We start from the raw sequence: 15,259 nt of genomic DNA, 5'->3' as shown, positions 1-15,259 counted from the left end.
TGCGTTTGGTGAGCGTGGGCATTGGCTTTAATTTCATCAGCAGTTAACTCGGCTCACGGGGCTGGGGGTGGGGTGTGTGTGCTGGTGTGTATGGCCAGCACGCGTGCTGGGCCATTTAAACTATATTTGAGGAATCCTTGACCCGAAGAAATGATGGCTGAGCGAGCTTACGAGAAAGGGCATCCCGCTGTGGTTGGCATCACGGTCTCTTTGTTTAGATTATTTATGGCTCCAGCTTCCTTTCTTTGAGAGAAAAAGAGCTTCTGCAGGTGCCGAGGCGGGAGAGAGCCAGAGGCGGCTGAAGAGAGGGTGTACCGCCCGGTCCTTTGTCTCCACTGTTAGGAGCGTCCAGAATTTACATCTGGGAGGGAGCTAAGATAGGGATTTTTAAGTCCGTTTGGCGGAATTGGACAACACAGAATTTCAATGGGCGGTGGTCTACATCAGCGTAGGGTGAGATGACGAGGCTTAGGGGCAGGTTACAGATTTGCAGGAAAACAACTGACGTAATTACAGGGCTAAGGCGTTTGCTAGAAGCTTGCCCTGGGAGCCCCAGGCCCCTGTCCTTTGCTCCCCAGCAGGTGGCATTCCTCATGTATCTGCTGTGGTAGCTTCCACTGTCTCCTGGGAGCATCCTCAGGGCCCCCTGAAAAGCGTCTGGGTCCTCAGAATGCCTGATCCCGTGGGCTGAAGGCAGGACTGACAGGTTCTGCAGGAAAGAATGTGACACAGACTCCAGCGGTGGCAGGGGGTGGGGGCGTGCGCGTGGTGGGCATGTGCAGGCTGTTCCCCTTGGGCCCCGGGGCAGGAGTCAGACTGGGGGACCCAGCGGGAGGGCCGTGCTTTTGCCCAGCACCCCCGTCTGTCCCCCATGTTCCTACGTGTGGTCTGTGCCACCTGCAGCACCCACACATCCACGGTCTCCCCGTTAGTTGCATCTTGCGTTAATGTGGTGCATTTGTTACGATCGATGGGCCAGTTTCAATACATGATGATCGACTCAAGTCCATAGTATTTGTTAGCATTCACTCCTGGTGATGGACATTCTGCAAATTTGGACAGATGTTCAGTTCACTCTCGAACAACACGGAGATTGGGACACTGACCCCCCGCATGGTTGAAAATCTGTGTATAACTTCTGACTCCCCCGCCAGAACTTGACTACTAATAGCCCGATGTTGACCAGAAGCCTTACTGATAACGTAAATGGTCAATGACCACATAGTTTGTATGTCGTATGTATTATACACTGAACTCTTACCATAAAGTAAGCTACAGAAAAGAAAATGTTACCAGGAAAATCCTAAGGGAGGGGCATCTGTGTGGCTCAGTCTGTTGAGCATCGACTCTTCATTTCAGCTCGGGTCATGATCTCGGGGTTCGTGGGTTCGAGCCCCGAGTCGGGCTCTGTGCTGACAGCATGGAGTCTGCTTGGGATTCTCCCTCTCTCTCTCTGCCCCTCTCCCTCTCACATTCTCTCTTTCAAAATAAATACACTTTTAAAACATCACAGGGGAGAGAAAATACATTTTCAGCGCTTTGTTTCTGGCACTGAATAACATTCCTCTGTCTGGATGGACCACAATTTATTTATCCGTTCACCTACTGAAGGATAGCTCGGTTACTTCTGAGTTTTTGGCAGTTATAAATACAACTGCAATCAACATTTGTGGGCAGATTTTCGTGTGGTCCTTTTCAATCCATTTGGGTAAATACCGGGGAACGAGACGGCTAGATCATAAGGTACGGATTTTTCAAGGGGAAAAAAAAATCTCGAAGGATACTCGAGATCTTCTGGTGTGCTCACAGACTGTGTCTTTCCCAGAGACGACTACCACGAGGACGGATTCTGCCAGCCTTACCGGGGGATCGCCTGTGCGCGCTTCATCGGGAACCGGACCATTTATGTGGACTCCCTCCAGATGCAGGGAGAGATTGAAAATCGAATCACAGGTAGGAAGGAGCCCGACATCTTTGCGGTGAGACAGTGAGCACCCCCTTGTGTTTGCCAGTTACTCGCTCGGACAGTCAGTCCCTGTTCTGTGTTCTTGGCGATGGAAAGGCGGAGACCTTTATTAGAAGCATTTGGAGTCGCCATTGTGGTTTGATCCAGAATGTCCCCATTGGTGTGCTCACAGTACCAAGTGCAGATTGCTTAGAATATACGTCTGATTCGTCGAATCGGGCCAACCAGATCGGTCCCAAGTCTTGCCTTGTCCTGTCCTCACTGCGTCGTCAGGGCCTCCTGTCCCTGGGCTGGCCACACTGCAGGCGGGCCGGTGCCCACGGCGTTCCGTCACTTGACTTCTTTGTTCCGCCTTTCCTGACTCTTGCACCGTCTCGGACTTGTGCTTGGTTACTAGGGCCACAACTGCGCTGTTGGGGAGAGAGGTTTGCAGGTTGGCGGTGGTGCGTGGGGACGCTGCACCATCAGACCGAATCAGCCTTCGGGTTTTCAGGTGCCTCTTCGCAGCACGAACAGCGTAGCTGATCCTTCAGCATGAAGCGGCCGGCTCTCTGTCTCTTTGGGAGTTAGCGTTTCTGGTGGGCGGTTAGCCCTCAACGCACTGACCTTTACATGTTGATGTGAAGGTCATCTTAGGGGAAATCCTCTGAGAAGTAAGAAAATGAATTAGACCAAAGCCCCGCAAAGCCCTGTTCCTCCTGTCTCTGCTGTCCCCCCAGGCACACGCTGGAGCCACCGGCCAGCCTCTGAGGCTGGGCTCCCCGGGAGACGTGGTGGGGTTGGCAGAGGGCCTGGCAAAGAAAGCGGTGCCCTGGTAAGGGGCAAGAGTGAGGGTCCTAGGTGTATGCTCCTGGGGGTGTCATTGACACGCCCTTCTAAATTCGGGTGTGCCGTGGCCTTGCCTTTCACCCCAGCCTGGAGGGGCTGAGGTCACAGTCATGCATAGACCTGCCTGGCCCATGGTGACTGAGCCCTCTGAAGACAGGGCCAGGTGTCCGGGGAGAAGTGGAAAGGGCAGTGGGGGGCCCAGCAGGAGAACGTTTTGAAAACATTGGTATCTCTCCTTGGAAAAGCTTTTCATGCCATTGGAAGCAGAACTTCTCAAACCTTTTCGGGGACCACATACAGTGAGCTATGTTCTTTACATTAGGACTTGGTGTATGCGTGCATGTATCTCACAGACATGAAATGGGTTGCAGGAAACAAAATGCACCCTTAACAAAAGCAGTGGTTTTTCTCTTTGGTTTTATTTCATTAAGGGAGAAGAGCGGGTTACCGCCTTATCGTGAACCCTGCATTCTGACGTCCTCTCGGGTGTTCTAACCCTCTTTTAGAATGCTAGCCACAGACTCTGGAATTTTACATCCCACTAATTGGCAAGCCCTGATTCCAGGCACAAGATTGCCCCTCAGTGATTTCTTTAGGAATTGTCTGAAGCGTTAAACAACTCAGATACCTAAGCAGACTGATTTTACAGCCGTCTTTGGGGAAAAGGGTCAAATGAGGATCTCTAGATTTGTGGATTGAAGTGGAAGTTGCTCTAGACTGACCGGCTTGGGGTTTAGAGACTGGCTGTGGAGATGTTCTGTTTGGAGAGCGTGCTTGTCCCAGGACTCTGGAAGCTTCCAAGGAGTCTTCAGAGTGATGTGGGGAGCGGGGGAAGGTGAGGACATGAGTTGTTGGATCTTCTGGGTGATCGGAAGTCAGCCCTCATGTGATATGTTCTGAGGGAGAGAGGGAAGAGGAGAGACCCTTACAGGGTCAGCTGTGACACCCTATCGGTTGATCACCCCAAAAGAAATGCCGGGTTTGGCTTTCTTGGACAATCTCTCTCTGCCTGGTGGTCAAGGTGTACATCATGACCGCCCTCCTGATGGTCACCAGCTCTGCCATGAGGGGACAGAACTGGGTTCACACCTGGTTCTTGAGCCGTCTCCGAGACACCCTGCACCCACACCCGGTCCTCAATTTCAATATAGACCGGAAGGGACCAGGCAGGACCATGAATGCACCTCATGTGCTCATACAGGCTCTGTGCAGCCATCCATTCCACAGTGTTTGGCCTCAACAGCCTCAACAAATCACTTGGCAGATGAAGACACAGGACCAGAAAGGGACTGAGTGACCCACTGGCCTATAGTAAATAACAGGGCAGGGGGCTCCCACACCAGCTCACTTATTCCTGGGGCTGCTGCGGGTGCCTCGCGCGTCCCCCCGGGGTAACCGCAGCGCCACCTGCTGGTCACACTGGGCACCGCACCACACGTCCTGGGTAGAGCTGGGGCGTCCCAGGGATTGAATCCCAGCCTGTCCCATTTTCTCCCCATCTCTGCAAGGTGTGCCAGCAAAGGGACCTCTTTTTCTTCAGCTTCCTCGGATCAAATTGTTACAAGCAGGTCCTTCGCAGGTCAAAGGGGATGGGCCTCCTGGCAGTGGGCATGTGGCCGATGCCTTCCTTTGGGCCCCGATGGCCGAGAGGGGGCGAGTAAGGGCTCACCGTGCAGCTCCCACCCCGTATCCTCTCCCCAGACCAGGGGTCAGGTTCATTCCCGGCACACTCCATCCTGTGTGCTACCTCTGAACAGCAAACCAGCCCATCCTGGCTCCAGACCCCCTGCCTCTACCTGCTTCTCTGCTCTCTTTGTCACAAAGCCTCCCCGCCTTTCCCACGTTGAGCACCTTCCAGCTGTTTCCTGGCTCTCCGTCTCGCCTCTGCCTCCGCCACTGTCTTCTTACTCCTCCTCCTGCGGTGCATTTCACAGGGCTGGCCGCCTGTCCATCTGTCCGGCACAGTCTTCATCCTCTGGGGTGCCCTCTCACCTCCCGGGGCTGCGGCATTGGCCTGCAGGCCCACAGGACGGGGATGCCGGAAGACAGTGGCTCCCTCCTGGGTCCTTGTGCTTTTTTCCAATCTCTGCCTCTAGAAGTCACTGCTCTACCCACACGAGTCTCAGGAGGGCCCTAGCAAGTGGCTTTTGGGTCGGAAATCCGGATCTTCCTTTGATGGAAAAAGCATCCAGCTGGATGAGACCCTTGTTTTCCTTGTTCCCCCTTGGATTGTGTTAAGTGAGGCGTGGGGACCAGGGCCTTTCTGTGTCTGGTGCCGATCCGGGCGGCTCTTGCGCGGCCCGGGGGGCCTGCTCGTGTGAGGGTTGGGGGGGGGGGGGGGGCTCGGTGCCGGGAAGGAGAAAGGGGGCCGGGGGCCGCGGGCAGGCGGGGAACACCTGGCTAGAGCCGGGGCCAGGCGCGCCAGGTGGGGCGGGGTTCGGGGGCCCCCACAGCTAACGCCAGTCTCCCCGCCCTCGCAGCGGCCTTCACCATGATCGGCACGTCCACGCACCTGTCGGACCAGTGCTCGCAGTTCGCCATCCCCTCGTTCTGCCACTTCGTGTTCCCGCTGTGCGACGCGCGCTCCCGGGCGCCCAAGCCCCGCGAGCTGTGCCGGGACGAGTGCGAGGTGCTGGAGAGCGACCTGTGCCGCCAGGAATACACCATCGCGCGCTCCAACCCTCTCATCCTCATGCGGCTGCAGCTGCCCAAGTGCGAGGCGCTGCCCCTGCCCGAGAGCCCGGACGCCGCCAACTGCATGCGCATCGGCATCCCTGCGGAGAGGCTGGGCCGCTGTGAGTCCGGCGGGCGCGGGCGCGGGGCGGGGCGGGGTGTCTGTTAGAGCCCCGGGGTCCCCACCGGCCCGGCGCAGTCACCGGGAGTCCTTCCGCCGCAGGCTGACAGCACCGAGGGAGGCAGACTTGCCCTGGGATCCCCGAGGAGCGCCCCAGCCCTGACCAGGTCAGGTGCGCTGCCCCTTGAAGGGGGCGGGGACCCAGGGAAGAGACCACCTTCTCCCCCATTCACTTCTTTGGCGAGGCTGGGGGTGCCCAGAGCGGGGCGGAGCTCCTCACCAAGGGCAGTTCAGAGCCTGGTCCCTGGGCTCACCGCTCACGCCCGGATCCTGGTTGTAGGGCTTCCCCAAGTGTGACCTTGGACAGTTTAAATTTTTTTTTTTTTTTACATTTTATTTATTTTTGAGAAACAGAGTGAGACAAAGCGTGAGCGGGGGATGGGGCAGAGAGAGAAGGAGACAGAATCTGAAGCAGGCTCCAGGCTCTGAGCAAGCAGTCAGCACAGAGCCTGATGCGGGGCTTGAACCCACAAACTGTGAGATCATGACCTGAGCCGAAGTCGGAGGCTCAACCGTCTGAGCCACCCAGGCGCCCCGACCTTGGGCAGTTTAAATACCAGTTTCCTCCCCTTGCTCGGGGATAAGAACCACTATCCTCCGAAGCTGGGAGGCAGATCAAGTGAGCTCATCTTTAGAAAGCGCTTAGAACGGTGCCCGTGCCTGCAAGCTCTGTATAACCGCTGTTCAACGCCCACACCCCAGGTCTGGCTCAGAGAGCTCTCTGGGTCTCCTCCTGGGCTGCAGAGATGCACGTGGTGTCCTCCCTGGGCAGCAAAGAGGGTCTCCGAGGCTGTGGGCCTGGGGGTTTACCCCCCCCCACCCCACCCCGTTCACTTCTGCTTTGCCTCTGCTGCAAGTGAACATGAGGTTGGGGTTGACGTCCTCATTCTGGAATGCAGGCTCCTGGTGGGTCCCAGAGGTGGCCTCGGGATCGTGGTAGAACGCCGGGTGGGTTTTCTTCCCCACCTGTGTGTCCCTGATATACCCCCAATTTTTACAACAAATTTTTGAATGGTTAGTTTTGAGAGAGAGAGACAGAGAGGGTGGGCAGGGGAGGGGCAGAGAGAGAGGGAGACAGAATCCGAAGCAGGCTCCAGGTCCCGAGCTGTCCGCAAAGAGCCCGACCCGGGGCTCGAACCCACAAACCGGGAGATCATGACCTGAGCCGAAGTCGGACGCTCAACTGACTGAGCCACCCAGGCGCCCCAGATGCACCCCCAGTTTCACTCGTGGGCTCAGGGCTTCATGAAGTCATGACTTTTAGTGGCGCTCTTCTGGGAAGCTACGTACGTACAGTCTTTTGGTCTGGAAATTTCCAGTGTGGGAGACGTGGGCGCGGTGGTTTCGTTGCTTCCGTTTGTGGGGTAGTTGAAGAAGGGTGCTGTCCGTCCCCCCCCCTCCCCGGGGGTGGGCCGCTGCCCGTTGCCCTCGGGCCTCCTAACGCATCCTCCCTTGCAGACCATCAGTGCTACAACGGTTCCGGCACGGATTACCGGGGGACCGCCACCACCACCAAGTCCGGGCACCAGTGCCAGCCGTGGGCCCTGCAGCTCCCGCACAGCCACCACCTGAGCAGCACGGACTTCCCCGAGCTCGGAGGGGGCCACGCGTACTGCCGGAACCCCGGGGGGCAGATGGAGGGCCCCTGGTGCTTCACGCAGAATAAAAACGTACGCATGGAACTGTGTGACGTACCCCCTTGTAGTATGTATTCTCTCTCTCTCTTTTTTTTGTAACGTGTTGACTGTTGTGTGCGACCTCGTGGGGACGTGGGGCTGCCGCCGCCCCCACGTCACCACCGTGATTGTCGGTTTTAAGTAAAGCCGTTGGCGGTTAGGGAAGTCATACCTGGTCATTCTAGGACGTTTTAAGTTAGAGGCAGGTCGGAGGAGGCGTGGGCTGCTAATTGCACCGCTCCGTGGACTGCTGTTTACGTTTTGGGGGCCCTCTGTCACCTGTGTGTGGTGCTGGGATGCTCGGTTAGGCCCCTCGTCTCTCCACGAGCATCGTCACGGAACGTGTGCCGGTACGATAAAACCTTGATTTGCAAGCGTAATTCGTCCCGGAAACATGCTTGTGACCCAAAGCGAATTTCAAGAACCCTTGGCTCGGGGCTGATCATGTGACGTCCGGCGTCACATACGACTCGTATCGCCAGACCTCACTCATCGATCAAGTTAAAATTTATTAGAAATGTTTGCTCGTCTCGCAGAACACTCGCAGAACAAGTTACTCCCAATGCAAGGTTTTGCTGTATTGATAGGGTGCTTCCTGGCGTCGGTCGCTAGGGACGCAACACCGCCTGGCCCCCCCCTTGCCCCCCGCTGCGCCAGCTTTCATAGGTGGGCTCGGCAGAGTTGGGAAGAACAGGACTTCAGTCTTGTAACCAGTTTCCCTGCAATTTCTCTGTTACATTATGAACAGGAAGAGAGGGTGTGACTAAGGGCTGCAGACAGTACAAACTACAAACGTTATTTCTCTATTGCAACCACTTATTTACGTGTTGCCGTAAAAATAAATGGATACCCCGAGAGAAGAGCCTGGATACCATCAGCCTGGATACCCCGAGAGAAGAGCCTTCTGAGTCTTATATTTTGGCCCCTGTTGGCCCCGGCCCGGGCACGTCTCCATCTGCAGCCACCGGGAGTGAAAACTAGCATCCGTCACCTTCTGGAAGTATAATTGGGCAGTTCCAAATTTGCCACTCTTTACTCAGCACAGATCTTTCTTTTTCTTTTCTTTCATTTCCTTTCCTTTTGTTTCCTTTCCTGTCGTTCCTCCGTTTCGTTTCGTTTCCTTTCCCTTTCCTTTTTCCTTTCCTTTCCTTTCCTTTCCTTTCCTTTCCTTTCCTTTCCCTTTCTTTCTTTCTCTCTTTCTTTCTTTCTTTCTTCCTCTCTTTCTTTCTTTCTTTCTCTCTTTCTTTCTTTCGAGAGAATGAGAACAGGGGAGGGGCAGAGGGAGAAGAGTGAGAATCTCAAGCAGAGCTCGACGAGGGGCTCAATCTCTGTGAGATCATGACTCGAGTTGAAAGCAAGAGCCTTTCCTGTCGTTCCTCCGTTTCGTTTTGTTTCCTTTCCCTTTCCTTTTTCCTTTCCTTTCCTTTCCTTTCCTTTCCTTTCCCTTTCTTTCTTTCTCTCTTTCTTTCTTTCTTTCTTTCTTCCTCTCTTTCTTTCTTTCTTTCTTTCTCTCTTTCTTTCTTTCTTTCGAGAGAATGAGAACAGGGGAGGGGCAGAGGGAGAAGAGTGAGAATCTCAAGCAGAGCTCGACAAGGGGCTCAATCTCTGTGAGATCATGACTCGAGTTGAAAGCAAGAGCCAGCTACGGGGCTGACTGAGCCACTCAGGCACCTCTCACCGCAGATCTTAACACTGGCCTTCAAGAATGTGTGATCGCTGCAGGAATAAACTTTAAGAATGAAAATGCCAGTAGTTAGATTATCGTAAAGCTACTTCGTGGAATGCTACAGTTGTCTATAACAACTTCCTGCAAGGGAGGATGTCCATGGTGTCCTGTTGAGGGAAGGAGGGAAATTGTAGGGCAACAGCTGTGTTGTTTCTTTGCTCTTCCTCCCCGCAACTCCCCTCTCTGCATCCCTCCCTCCTTCCCCTTCTCTGTCTCTTTCTTCATAGAGGAAAGGGTTCTGTGTGTGGGTGTGTGTGTGTGAGCACACATAGGCACCTACATTTTTTGGGTGAAGCTTTGGAACACTGCACACCGAACTTTCAGCGGTGATTTCCCACGGCCTACAGAGATGTTAAAATGTAAGACGTTTTTACAACGAGCAGTGATTACTTTTGTAGCTAAAAATAAACCAAAACCTAAAAATCTGTATGTCGTTTGATTTGGCAATTCTAAGAATACCTTACATCGCGAAAATACCTGCACTCAAGAGGGCAGAAATGCTAAGGGTATTTATTGCAGTGTCACTTTTAGTAACTAAATAAGAAACAGGCTGCTTGTTTACCAGTAGGGGGTTGGATGGTGATCGAACCACATCCGTACCATGGAATTGTGTGCGGCCATTGAAGAATGCGTAGGGCTGTCTGTTTCTCATGAAGCCTTGTCTGAGATGTGTTATTCTGCCACCAAACCAGGAACAGGAAAATATGGGTGATATGATTTCTATCTGAAAAGAATTCTACTGATAATTCTATTTTTAAAAAACATGTCAAATTGTTGCTTCTGTGTGCCGAAATAGCCGAATACCGTTTATTTCAGGGTCACCTTAAAATACACATAGAGAATCAGGTGAACGCCAACCTGTTGACAGTGGGATAGCCTTTGGTGAACGTGCTGTTAGGAATACCCACTTTCCTGTAACACTAGAGTCCTTAGTAAGCATGTTATCTGTTGGTGATTTTGAAAAGATGGATGGTCGCAAGGGTGTTTGGACTGAGCTCACATCACTGACCTTGGCCTGAGGGGCATGTGGAATCTCCCCCAGCCCTCCTGAAGACAAATGACCATGACCCGGAATCTCCACTGCCCCTGAGGCTTCTAGAACATCTGCCTCGAGGGTGGGGCCAGGAGAGTTTTGATTTTACGTGTGGGGGTGGGCGGCATGGGACTGACGGGGCGGGGACAGACAGACCCTGGTCTGGGACAGTGCTTCAGTCCAGCGTGCCCCCTGTGCGTCTCCGTAAATCCTGTAGAGGGAGACAGAGTGTTGCTTCTCATTACGGAGAAAGGTAAATCCTCACGGAGGCCTCCCACATCCCACCATGCTTTCTTCAAGAATGCTCGAGCCCCAGTTGCACACCGTATAGGGACAAACTCGCTGGCTGCCTGTGCCCTTCAAATCAAATGCGTTTTTCATTATTATCTTAAAAGAATATGTGTCCGTTATACAGAAAATGTGGAAAATCCTCAAATGTTGCAGACAAGGGTCACTGCTCATCCCAGTACCTTGGTTATTACTCCCGTAAGACCCTTTGAGTTCACTTGTCTTCTGTGCTGGCTGGGCATTCCCATTTGATTCCTTGGTGGCAGTTTGGGATCGTGTCTCATAAACGTATCCGCTTGTGTTTGGCTCCTATAGTGGAGTCGGGGGCGGGGGGGCTGGTGGAGAACGTCGGGTGGGAAGGGGGATATTTCTTAAAAACTCGTGACCCTTGCCGTTCACAGGCCCCCAGGACAGCAGCAGGATGGGAATTCTGTACATCCTGGTTCCCAGCATCGCGATTCCCCTGGTCATCGCGTGCCTTTTCTTCCTGGTCTGCGTGTGTCGGAATAAGCAGAAGGCCTCTGCGTCCACACCACAGCGGCGGCAGCTGATGGCCTCTCCCAGCCAGGACGTGGAGATGCCTCTCATCAACCAGCACAAGCAGGTCTCCCGCCCCTCCAGGCGTAGCCTCTACCTGGAGATCGCTGGGCTTCTCAATTTGCTCGAAACTCAACACGCTACGTAGCTCTTCTGTTCTATTCCATTCTAGTCTAGTCTAGTCTAGTCTATTCTTACCCTGCTCTATCCTATTCTTTTATTCTACTCTGTTCTATTTTTACTTTATTTTGACTTTTAATTTGTTTTGTTTTATTTTTATTTTACTTTATTTTATTTTTACTTTCTTTTGTTTTATTTTTCTTTTTACTTTCTTTTCTCTTTACTTTCTTTTCTCTTTACTTTCTTTTCTCTTTACTTTCTTTTCTTTTTACTTTCTTTTTTTTTACTTTTTAATTTTCATTTTACTTTCTTTTCTTTTTCCTTTATTTTGTTTTATTTTGTTATTTTACTTTTTATATTTTAAGAGCGCGAGAGCACAAGCTGGGGAGAGGGGCAGAGGGAGAGGGAATCTCAAGCAGGCTCCACACTCAGCATAAAGCCCAATGCGGGACTCGATCCCAGGACCTTGGGATCATGCCCTGTGCCAAAACTTTGGGGGGGGGTCCGACACCCAGCCAACTGAGCCACCCGGGCACCCTGACACGTAACTATTTTAAACTGCCCTTGATTTTGCTGTGTGTTCTCTAAGACGTATCAGGACATTCGTGTGCTTAGGAAGTAAGCTGTAGGCGTGTTTGGGATCGCCCGCCCCACCCTCTACGGCTCCCCCCTCCGCCTAGACCTGCGCGCTAACGAGGGAGCCCGAGGGAGCCATCCTGGTCCTGAACCTGCAGGGCTTCCGCGCTCCCCACGGGAGAACAAAAGGAAAAGGGTTTGGATCGGCCCACGACCCGAGGGCCAGGCTGGCTCTTCCAAGGGGCTGGGGTGTGTTTTCTGGTCCGTGTGGAGTTGGGTCGCAGCAGACTCCTAGTGGGGGTAGGACAGAGCGCTGCTGAAGGCCACCCCCCTCCCCGAGAGCTCCTAGGACAGCGAGAGCACCCCAAAATACAGCACAAGAGAAAGTCATCACCCGCCTGCCTTACGTGAGGGGACGTTTCTGTTACTTGCAGGCACTGGGGGAAAGCTCATTCCCATCTGGGCTCTGAAGGAGGTAGAGTGGACTCGTTCAGCTGTGTAGCCGGCAGTCACTGTGTGTTTGCTGGGGGGCTCTGGGGATGGATGGTGAGGGGTCGCAGAACCTCGTTTGAGGGCGGGCACATTTCCAGGGCAGCAGGAAAGGCCGGGCTGGGGGCGCGGCTGGGAGAGTCCAGGGGTGCCCCCGGGACAGTGGAGCCCAGCTTGGCTCGGGGGGGGGCGGTGTGCGCTTGAGCGTTAACAGGTGCACGCGCACTGTGACGGCGTCCCCAGAGTATTTGGGGGGACGTCATCTGCAGGCTGCTTGGGAGCCGTTCAAGGTTTTCAGGCAGCCTCACGGCTTCAGAGCGTGTTGAAGAGCAGAGAGTGGTGGGCGGGGCCGGGGGGCTTTGCTGGGACTGCCCCCTAAGCTTTCCCCCACCCCCCCCCCACCCCGTTCCCAGCTGCTCCGCTTGTCCCCCTCCCGTGTTTCACTGGGCCTCTTCTCCTCGGCAGGCCAAGCTCAAGGAGATCAGCCTGTCCTCGGTGAGGTTCATGGAGGAGCTCGGGGAGGACCGGTTCGGGAAGGTCTACAAAGGCCACCTGTTCGGCCCGACGCCGGGGGAGCAGAGCCAGGCCGTGGCCATCAAAACGCTGAAGGACAAAGCGGAGGGGCCGCTCCGGGAGGAGTTCCGGCACGAGGCCATGCTGCGGGCGCGGCTGCAGCACCCCAACATCGTGTGCCTGCTGGGCGTGGTGACCAAGGACCAGCCGCTCAGCATGGTGTTCAGCTACTGCTCGCACGGGGACCTCCACGAGTTCCTGGTCATGCGCTCGCCACACTCGGACGTGGGCAGCACCGATGACGACCGCACGGTGAAGTCCACCCTGGAGCCCCCCGACTTCGTGCACGTCGCGGCGCAGATCGCCTCGGGCATGGAGTACCTGTCCAGCCACCACGTGGTCCACAAGGACCTGGCCACCCGCAACGTGCTCGTGTACGACAAGCTGAGCGTGAAGATCTCGGACCTGGGGCTGTTCCGCGAAGTGTATTCGGCCGACTACTACAAGCTGATGGGGAGCGCGCTCCTGCCCGTACGCTGGATGTCTCCCGAGGCCATCGTGTACGGCAAGTTCTCCGTGGACTCGGACATCTGGTCCTACGGCGTCGTCCTGTGGGAGGTCTTCAGCTACGGCCTGCAGCCCTACTGCGGGCACGCCAACCAGGACGTGGTGGAGATGATACGCAGCCGGCAGGTGCTGCCTTGCCCCGACGACTGCCCGGCCTGGGTGTATGCCCTGATGCTCGAGTGCTGGAACGAGTTCCCCAGCCGGCGGCCCCGCTTCAAGGACATCCACGGCCGGCTCCGGGCCTGGGGCAACCTGTCCGCCTACAACAGCTCGGCGCAGACCTCGGGGGCCAGCAATGCCACGCAGACCAGCTCCCTGAGCACCAGCCCGGTCAGCAACGTCAGCAACGCCCGCTACGGGGGGCCCAAGCCGAAGGCCCAGCCCTTCCCGCAGCCCCCGTTCATGCCCATGAAGGGCCAGATCAGGCCCATGGTGCCCCCTCCCCAGCTCTACATCCCCGTCAACGGGTACCAGCCCGTGCCGGCCTACGGGGCCTACCTGCCCAACTTCTACCCGGTCCAGATCCCGATGCAGATGGCCCCGCAGCAGGTGCCCGCCCAGGTGGTCCCCAAGCCTGGCTCCCACCACAGCGGCAGCGGCTCCACCAGCACGGGCTACGTCACCACCGCGCCCTCCAACACGTCCATGGCGGACAGGGCGGCCCTGCTCTCCGAGGCCACCGAGGACGCACAGAACACCCCGGAGGACGCGGCCCAGAGCCCTGTGCAGGAAGCCGAGGAGGAGGACGGCTCTGTCCCGGAGACCGAGCTGCTGGGGGACAATGACACTCTGCAGATGGATGAGGCCGAGGGCCAGCTGGAAGCTTGAGGGGCAACGGGCCGCCGGGCACCCGGGGAGGCTCGGGCAACCCCCACCGGGCTGGTTTGCGGTGTCACCGTGCGAAATCTGTTCCTCGTCGTCCTCTTGTGCACAGAGCTGCCGCGGTGGCCACTCGTGGTTGGAGGGTGTGGGTGCTCGTGGCACCCAGCCGGGCGGGGGCGGGGGCCCGGGAGAATGGGTGGCACCCACCTGCACGGCCTGCATTCCCTGAGGTCAGACCGGCGGTGCTCTCTGCCCGTGCTCGGCAGGAACGTAGGTGGCATCTTCCCTCCACGTTGGCATATGGATCGAATGTGATGAAACTTTGGGAAAACAGGTCCCGGGGTGGCGGCGAGGTGCGACCTCGGGCTTTGAGATTCCCGGCAGCTGGCCTGTGTGAGGCCGGGGGAGGCCTGCCTTCTCCCCGCCACCCCCCCGGCCAGGGTCGGTCTCCCCCTTCAGCCACCCAGGATCGGCGGGAACAGGATGCTGCCACCGACCAGCGTCCCACGAGCCCGGGGCTCCTGTGGTGGGAGTTCTGTGTGCCTTCAATGAAAATGTGCCTTAAAAAAGAGAAACCCACCGATGGGATTTTGTATCTTTGTGAAATGGTTTGAATTCTCCCGCATGTGTATCTTGCCCACTTTTCTGGAAAGCGTTTCTTGGGTTTGGAAACGTGAGGAGCGACATCGTACAGAGCACGGTGTTGTTCTTTCGTGTCTTGAGAATCATGTACAGGCCCGAAAACTGTAACTTATGTGGTTTCTGCACCATTTGCCTTGACGTATTGTGCGCTTTAGTAATTTAACCGTTGGTGCCACCCGCACCGGGATGCCACCGGATCTTGCTCGTGCGTTCGTTTGCTTGCGCTCCTGCCACGTGGAGGCGAGGTCCGCTCCTGTCCCAGCTGGCCGGAGAGAACGCTCAGTCACAGCGCGACCCCCGCATCCCGGTGGCTCTCACTTGTAACTCCCATACCTGGCGTATCCAATAAAGTGAAACAGAACTTTTGGTCGGCTCTCTGCGGGTTGCGAGGACGTGGGGCAGTGGAGGTGCTGCGTGACCCCACGGCGATGCCTGGGGCTGAGTGCTTGCCGTGGGTCGGGATGGGGGGGGGGGGCGGTCTCGTCCAGGACCGGCAACTCCGTCCGCGTGTGGACTTACGTTGCCACGTGACAGATGCAAATCCATGCCGTCGCTCTTCTGCTAGGGTCTCTCGGAGGTGATTTCCAGGCCGATGACATGAAGTTGGTCTGGGGTTTTAGCC

At 55.8% G+C, this 15,259-nt stretch overlaps 1 protein-coding gene across 5 annotated transcripts in view; it reads left to right on the top strand.

The window, feature by feature from the left end:
• ROR2 (receptor tyrosine kinase like orphan receptor 2) overlaps window positions 1–15,003 on the top strand; it is a 199,582-nt gene extending 184,579 nt beyond the window's left edge. For 4 of the 5 annotated variants that reach the window (XM_060610222.3, XM_060610220.3, XM_060610223.3 and 1 more), the window contains 5 exons: window positions 1,826–1,953; window positions 5,275–5,589; window positions 7,107–7,352; window positions 10,773–10,975; window positions 12,559–15,003. In XM_060610222.3, the coding sequence (XP_060466205.1) occupies window positions 1,826–1,953; window positions 5,275–5,589; window positions 7,107–7,352; window positions 10,773–10,975; window positions 12,559–14,001 (2,335 nt within the window). In that variant the 3' untranslated portion in view covers window positions 14,002–15,003. The remainder of the gene's footprint in view (window positions 1–1,825; window positions 1,954–5,274; window positions 5,590–7,106; window positions 7,353–10,772; window positions 10,976–12,558) is intronic. The other variant, XR_009603225.3, reaches the window with a different exon arrangement.
• Window positions 15,004–15,259: the final 256 nt, after the last annotated feature.

The sequence above is a fragment of the Panthera onca genome, chromosome D4 (genome assembly GCF_046562875.1).
Source record: "Panthera onca isolate mPanOnc1 chromosome D4, mPanOnc1 haplotype 2, whole genome shotgun sequence".
Lineage (NCBI taxonomy): Eukaryota > Metazoa > Chordata > Mammalia > Carnivora > Felidae > Panthera > Panthera onca.
The sequence above is the reverse complement of the archived record's forward strand: the minus strand, read 5'-3'. Positions and strand labels throughout refer to the sequence as shown.